This window comes from Galeopterus variegatus, unplaced genomic scaffold (assembly GCF_000696425.1).
Source record: "Galeopterus variegatus unplaced genomic scaffold, G_variegatus-3.0.2 Scaffold1487, whole genome shotgun sequence".
In the NCBI taxonomy this organism is placed as follows: Eukaryota; Metazoa; Chordata; class Mammalia; order Dermoptera; family Cynocephalidae; genus Galeopterus; species Galeopterus variegatus.
The window spans coordinates 227750-235725 of record NW_007727598.1 but is presented as its reverse complement, the minus strand read 5'-3'; the positions used below and the strand labels follow the sequence as shown (position 1 = coordinate 235725).

General features: G+C 36.5%; 1 protein-coding gene across 4 annotated transcripts in view; it reads right to left on the bottom strand.

Annotated features, from left to right (window-relative positions):
• The window catches only part of MYO5A (myosin VA (heavy chain 12, myoxin)), a 124597-nt gene that overhangs the window by 59433 nt on the left and 57188 nt on the right, over positions 1-7976 (bottom strand). For all 4 annotated transcript variants that reach the window (XM_008577316.1, XM_008577317.1, XM_008577319.1 and 1 more), the window contains exons 18-21: positions 5991-6202; positions 4919-5075; positions 1353-1592; positions 122-370 (exon numbers count right to left, since the gene is read on the bottom strand). In XM_008577316.1, the coding sequence (XP_008575538.1) occupies positions 122-370; positions 1353-1592; positions 4919-5075; positions 5991-6202 (858 nt within the window). The remainder of the gene's footprint in view (positions 1-121; positions 371-1352; positions 1593-4918; positions 5076-5990; positions 6203-7976) is intronic.

Genomic DNA, 7976 nt, shown 5'->3' with positions numbered 1-7976 from the left:
GAAAAAAAAAAAAAAAAAAAAAAAAAAAAAAAAAAAAACCAATATTGAGCCAACCAGATCAAGAAGACAGCACATTTCCTTTGTGTAAAGAGTAGATGGGGATATAGACATTAGTTCCTACCTGCTCTGTTTCTTGTTTGTACCTATCTGCCCGTTCCTCAATGGAATTTTTCTCTGACCGAGTTTGTTCCAGGTCTTTGCGGAGCTTGGCAATTTCTTCCTGCAGACTAAGAACCCGCCCAGTGGCAATCTTAGCTTCCTCTTCACTTAGTTGAAGGCGTTCTAAGTCATTTCGTAGTTTCTCAGTCTCAGAGTTGTATATTCCTTCCAGATTGGTCAGTTTCTCCATGAGGCATTTGTAGTCTTTGTTCTTTAAGCACACACATAAGTAACAATAAGTAAATATGCATCTCATCAAATGTATTTAGTGAGAAAACTATGCTAATTCATCACACTCATGCTACATCATCATAGCATTAACATAGTATCTAACAAAATATTCACCACAGCACTTACAATAACTAATACCCTCTCAGTGACATGAAGAGAGAAGAAAACAGGCACAATTTATCCTGTTTTATATAATGAGCAACATAGATGTGATTTTCTCATAGTCACCTGGTGAGTTACACAGTAAATTCTTAATTTCCTGATTCTTAATCCAGAAATAAGAGAATCTATATCTGCTTTTGAAAATACACCATAGTGCTGCTAAAAATCATGTACTAGCTAAGTGATGCATAAGAATGATAAAACGGCCCCCAAATCACAAGTTTCTTACAAATTTTTATGTTTACTACCTCAAAATTCCCCCTCCCACTCAAAAAATCTTTCTGATGAATTCTATTTCATTCCAATCCCTGTTTTTCTTTGCTCTTGTTAGCATTTATATATTCTTAATTACCTTTACATCATTTGCATGTGCTAAAATGTTACTTAGAACCTATCTCAAAACAATCACACTTTTATCTCTGCAAATAGACTGGAAGTTCCTCAGAATCAAGGACATCGTCCTGCTTTGTTTGCCATTTCAATACTAAGCAACTCATCTGCAGAATGAACTTTATACCATAAATGATAATGGTAAAAGAGCTCTGTAAAGTATAAAGTACAATATGATTCTCAATCGGAAAGGTTTGGAGTGTAAATTTAACTGTGTTCCCAGAAATAATTTCCTGCCTTAGTCCGTACAATTGTAATCTAACCTATGAGCTCATCATTATTTCCATGCTCATTACTGTCATTATAATATTTTTTGCTCAGACTGAAGAGTCAAGTCAAGGGGAAACAATATTGATAATAATCCCTGTGGATTTCTTCAGACATGCTCAGGGCTCCTTTTTAAAACATACCTGCTCATCGACTTTGCGCTGCAGCTGCATGATCTTGTTCTCCATGCCAATGTGGAGCTTCTTATAGCGCTCCACAGAGCGAGCCTCGATTTTGAGCTTCTTCAGCTCACGTTTGGCCATCATCCGCCGGAAGCAGCACTGAAGATAGATGATGGCATGCATGCTCCTCTTGTAGTGTGCACGAGCCAGCCAGCCCCGGACCCACTTCTGAATAATGACTGCTTTGTGCTCACGAAGTATCTGCAGGAAGGGATAAGGGCAAGTGATGTCAGACCCTGTAACAGACTCAAGGTTCAACTTTATCAACCTATGTCGGGCTGAGAATCCACACATTACCTAAAGTGAAAGACACAAAAGTTGAAACAACAAAGCATTATGTGGATTATACATATCATATATATCTAGAGGCACAAAATTATTTTGAAAAGTAGACTTTAGAAGGCAATTTGAGAAACATTAAAATATATGTTATCTTCACATGTTATATGTATACACTTAGCAGAATATACACTTAGAAACTGTCTAAATAAAAGGCACCAGATTACCAAAAGGAAAACAATTCTAAAAGGAAAAAAAATACATTAGGTTTCTGATTAGTGTATGGTTTCTATTAGCAATGGGTGATCCTCTATAAAAGTAACTCTATAAGATTAACAGAACCAGGCACCCTGTGAACTATACACTGCTAGAATAAAAGATTTGCCACCATCTTTACTGTTGATACCACCTCACTATGAACGAGGCTTGTGCATGAGGACAGGGGATATGGCCAGCAAGCTAGTTGTGGAGGCCAGCACTTAAGGTATGTAAACTTTTAAACCGATATATTGACTTTCCCCCCCCCAAAACAAAAAGATGACACTATTGTTTGCCATTTGAAAGGATCCCATTCTAGTAAAGATTTTCCGTTGCTGTTTCAATGTAGCAGGAATATGCTTATGGGATTCAAAGGTGGGAGAGATGAGGCTTTACAAGGCAAGCTAAAAGTAAGATGTGAAATAAACAAATCTTACTTTTGATTTTGTTACATTTTCTGGAAAAAAAAATCATGATATTCCCCTAAACTTACAACACAAAATTTTCCTTACAAGATGAACTTCCTATCAGCAAAGATCATCAAACAGAGAAACATTTTCTAGGAAAGGTGGAGAAGAAATTCTAGGAAAGGTTAAGCTAGATAGATCTTGACGTTCTTCTGAGTCTATACTATTATGAAATAATTCTTATATGATATTAATGATGTTTAAATGTTAAACACCTGATTGAGCACTTGTTAGTGATTATTACAAATAGACACAATGTATCTCCTATCAAACTTTTAAAATGTACAAGTCTCTGAAACCATCTATTCAAGTAGATAGTTAAATAAGATTATAAAATAGAAACTAAAAGAATATTTCCTACTTTTAGGTTATGTACTTAAGAAAAACTATTTTAAAAAATGTGCTATCCTAGAAGATACTTGTAAGAAATAAGTGTTACATTTGAAATGATCAAATACAAAATAAATGTAGGTGTTCAGGAGACCTTAATGGTACCTTCAGCCAATTCAGGCCTGCCCTTGTGGCCTTTCTCCTAATGCCAGGGCAACCTTCAGTTTCCCTTAAGTGCAGCTGCTGCATCATGCTGCAGTGAGGTTGGGCGTTCTGGACTGTCACTAAATATCACAATCCTGAGGGAGGCCCTTGTCTTATCCACATGACTAAGGAACAACTGGGTAACAGTGATGGCAAACTGAAGATTTTCAGACTTTAAAACTCAAGCAGAACACAGTGGCAAAGCTATTAATGCCAGTGTTCCTATTCGATTTGTTTCTTCTCTCCATGTAACTGAATGCTGGTCCATTTCTGTAATTTCATTCAAATGGAGACAGTATATATCCATTTTCAATCTCATTTCCATCAGCAAGTCAGAGAAATTAAAGAACATATGTACTCCCTTTAAAACCATTCCCCCAAACACCATGAAGGGGAACCCTGGACCTTAAACACAGCTAGGAGCACTAATGGGGTGACTACTGACCTACATGGGAGCAAACCTCTATCCTGACACTCCTGCTATGTCCAGTCACAGTAGGAGTCTGAGCTGGCCAGAGTCTGCTGCTGTTAAACCAATGGCCTCAAAACCCAGTTCTCACGTTCCTGAGGACAGTACTGAGGAAAACGGGAAGGTAACTAGTTAGGAGTATTTGAAAAGTCAAGTTTAAAGCTTTTCCATTCCCTGAAATATCATGCTTATGTAGAAAGAGCACAAGACTATAAAGGAGGCATGAGCACTGAAAGGACCTGGAGTAGGTGTCTTCAAATTTTCTTTAAAACACAGCTATTAAATACACTCAAAGTTCATCAGTTTTGCAATTTTTTTTGTTGTCTAAAATCATTTCAAAATAAAAAAGTGAAATAAAAAAATAAATAAATAAACTAATAGGACCAAGTTTACACCCACATACTACCTGTGATTAGAAACCCAGCCCCTAAATCCCCGTATTAATGTTCCTTCTAACAGTGATTCCCATAGAGATCTAATACCCAGACTGCGTATTTCTGGCTTATTAGGAATATCTGCTATAGGACAGACTCAGAATGCTGCCAAAACCAAAGAGATAAAAAAAAAAAAACCTTTCATCAACTGTCACAGGTGATGATTAAGTTGGGTGATCCATTATCTACAGAATCATGTTGATTATTGCTAGATATAAAGATTATTTACCAAAAACTTCTGGAGTATATCTCAGTGAGTACAAATTTAACCACATTAATCCTCTCCACCATGGTAAGTTCTTCCAAGGTCGTCTTGTTCTTGGAATAATCTTCTACCCATCTGTCATATATCTTACCTATTCAAAGGTCTTTATATAATCTGAATAATGGGCCCCAAAGATATCAGATCCTAATTACTAGAACCTACAAATGTTAACTTATTTAGAAAAAGGGTCTTTACAGATGTGATTAGGTTAAGGGTTTTGAAATGGGAAGATTATTATGGATTACATGTGTGGGACCTAAATGCCATAATAATTGTTCCTGTAAGAAACAGACAGGAGAAGAGAAATCAGACACACAGAGAAGATAATATGAAGGCGGAGGCAGAAATTGAAGTGATGTAGCCACAAGCACAAGGAATGCTGCAGCCACCAGAAGCTGGAAGAGGCAAGGAATGGATTCTCCCCTAGAGCTTCCGGAAGGAATGCAGTATGGCTGACACCTTGACTTTGGCCCAGTGATAATAATTTTCAACTTTTGGCCTCCAGAACTGCAAGATAATAAATTTCTGTTGTTTTAAGCCTCCAAGTTTGTGATAATTTACTACAGCAGACACTGGAAACTAACATACTCACTTTTTTTCCCCATTTACACAGACAAAGGAGAAAAAGGGAGGTGAAGTTTTTCCCCCATGGTCTTGCAAATAAACAGATGTAATTATTTAACATTTTAAAATACATTTCAATTGTTGGTTGTCTTCACACAATTCCTACATCCACAGTAGTTCCTGATGTACTTTGTATAGATATGGAATTTGATTAATGTTAACAGAATGAATAGACAAAGTTGAAAATAACACCTCACCTTGCGATACCTATTTCTGGCCAAGTAGCCACGCAAATAAGACTGAAGAACAATAGTGGCAGCTCGTCTAATCTTGTACCTCCTGTAGACCACATACATGCGCCAGTACTTCTGAATGATGGTTGCTGCTTTGGTTCTACGTAGAAACTTAGCGTAGCTGGTCAGAGAAAATAGTGGTATATTATCAGTAATCAGAAAAATGCAGAAATACATTTTAGGAAACTTAAGAGTATCAATGTCTTAGACATAATGAGTAGGTAGCACCTCCACTGTATTATTCTAATAATGTGCACATTAAATCAACATTTATATTTACTGATAAATACATTTGTATAGCAATTTATAGTTTCCAAAAATATTTTTACATTCATGATATCATTTGAGCCTTCCCTAACCCTGAAAAGTGGGATGGCCCATATTGCTGAATTTTACAATAAAGAAAGTTAAGTTCATAAAGGTTCATTCTTTCTAAGACAGGGCTTATTACTCCAGGCTGTCTTCTTTACATGGCAGACCCAAGTACAGAGTATTCCCATGCTTACTTATCACCAGCTTTCTTAGATCTATGCATCATTAATGTACCATACTTTTCTGGATCTATCCGTTTAAGTTCTTGATCATTAATTTATTTCTACTTATATGTCTAAATTAAAATTATCCCAATAAGTAATCACACTGAAGTGTAATTCTCTTCCAGACTTTTTAGTTAATTGCTCTCAAAAACTCCTCAAAGGAGTCATTGTTAACTAGCTCATATTCATGACTGTTTTAATTTTCACATGATTTCTTCAAGCCACATATGAAAGTGTAAAAAATAGAAAATTCTGAGGACCTGAATGGCAGTAATTTATAATTATTTGAAGAAGAATCTGAATCATTCATAAGGCTAAGTGAAATTTTATTCTATTTAGCTGTCTTAGGAGTTAATTTGTTAAGCCCTTGAAGGGATGAGGTGTTGTCTTTTTGGATAGAGTGTCCATTCATAACTGTCCCAGGTTGGACAATGAATTAAATGGGCACCCCAATCTTAGGGGCCCGTGCACAAGAGTGTACAGGTCCCCAGGAGACCTACCATCGAGCCTGGTAGCCTCGCACATATCTCTGCACAGTGATGGCAGCCTTCCGCATGCGTAGGTACTTCTTCCTCAGCAGCCACCCTCGGATTGTCTTCTGGATCCGGATACAGGCAGCCCTCAGCTTGTCTGCCCTCAATTTTTCTAGATAGGCCACTTGACCAGCACGGAAAAAGATCTTTGTCTTACCAAACTGGTATTTGTCCTTGTCCTATTTTTTGAAGAAATTGTACACTCAGAAATAATGATCATATAAATGAAATTTAAAAGAGAAAAAAAAAATATGGCTAAAAGCAGAATCAGTAAAGGGATGAATCTATTAGCTAAAACTTGGGCTATATCACAATTAACTAATGGAGCCAGATTTTTGATCCTACGCAAATTGAGCAATAGAAGGGATTTTAAGGAAAACTGTAGTGCAAGAGTTATTTTCCAGAATTATTCTACCTGAAATTATTATCTGAGGCCCCAAACTTGGTTGTGAGTTATAGGCAGCTACTATTTGCTTGTTTGTATTTTAAACATCTCAAGGAAATGGAGATGCTGACACTCCCTCTGACTGACCCAGGCTGTAAGGATTACATCAGGCTGTATATTCCATGAGAAAGCTGAAGGGACAAAAACACCAGCATGAAGAATAAGGCAGGAAGAAACACACACAAAATAAAACTTAAAAAACAAAAATCCCTGGGTATCACATTAAAAGTTTCTAAATAGTTATCTCTTGGCTTTATCAAAAGTATCTGAAAACAAACAAAACCCTATAAATATGTTTAAAATCCTTCTACAAATTTCAAACCCATTTCACAAAAATACAAGAGTACATCAAAAAGTTCGTGGAAAAATAGAATTAAAAATCTTTCTGTGAACTTTTTGAAGTACCGTCATATAATCATTTATATTGCCCATTGACTCTTCAGCATTGATTTTTCAAACTTGAGCAGTAAATCCAATTATGCACAATGTGATTTACCTTATCTAGATGCATGCAAATTATTAACCATTCTTGTATCAAAGAAGAGTGGAATTTACATATAATAATCACTACTGGGATCTGAAATTCTAAGCCAATACACAGAAAATCACTTTTCACTATAAGCAGATATCTCCTATCTCCTACATGAAACCAGAAAATCAGAAACCTCCACATATATCTAAAAAATATAAAATTATGTCAACTTAAATCAATAAAGTTTACATAGGAACCCTAACTAGAAAGTGGTTTCCTAGTGAAACCCCATCTAGTGGCCCCCATCTAGTGGCCTCTTCTGCCTAATTCCCTCCAAAGCCCTGGTCCAGGCCTGGAGTGGTCTGGGTGAAGAGGCCAGGCATCAGTCTCTACTTTCTGCTCTTCATTCCCATTGGAGCCCAGGTTAGAAAGAAGTTGTGTCAAACTCAAAAAGCACCATATTTTTTTCACATTACTAAGAAAGTGTCTTAGTTCTTTCAAAGAAAAAAATATTATCAAAGAAAAGGTATTACATTTAGTTAGTAATTATGAGCTAGTAATTATGACTAATTACCTCAAAGTGAGGTAATCCATTCAGACTAGTATCAAACAAGTGAAAATATTTTCTTAAAAACCTTTCATGAATCTTAAATTCTCCAAGACCTAGATCAGTGGTTCTCAAAATGTAGTCTTCACACAGCATCAGCATCAACTGGGAACTTGTTAGAAATGCTAATTATTGGGTCCATCCCAGACCCACTGAATCAGAAATTCTGGGGGTGGGGCCTAGCAATCTGTTTTAACAAGCCCTCCAGGTGATTTTCATGCACAATATAGTTTTAGAACTCTTTGGCCTGGCATGCGGGACTCTCTATAATGCCAACCTACATTTCCTAAGCATTTCTCTACTTCTACTGCCCCATACAAAAATCTTACACGGCAAAAAACTATACTGTGTTCTGAGCAAACCTATGCCTTCCTACTTCTTCATGCCTTGCTCCCTCTTAGAATATTCTCCTTCTGTTTTATACAATCT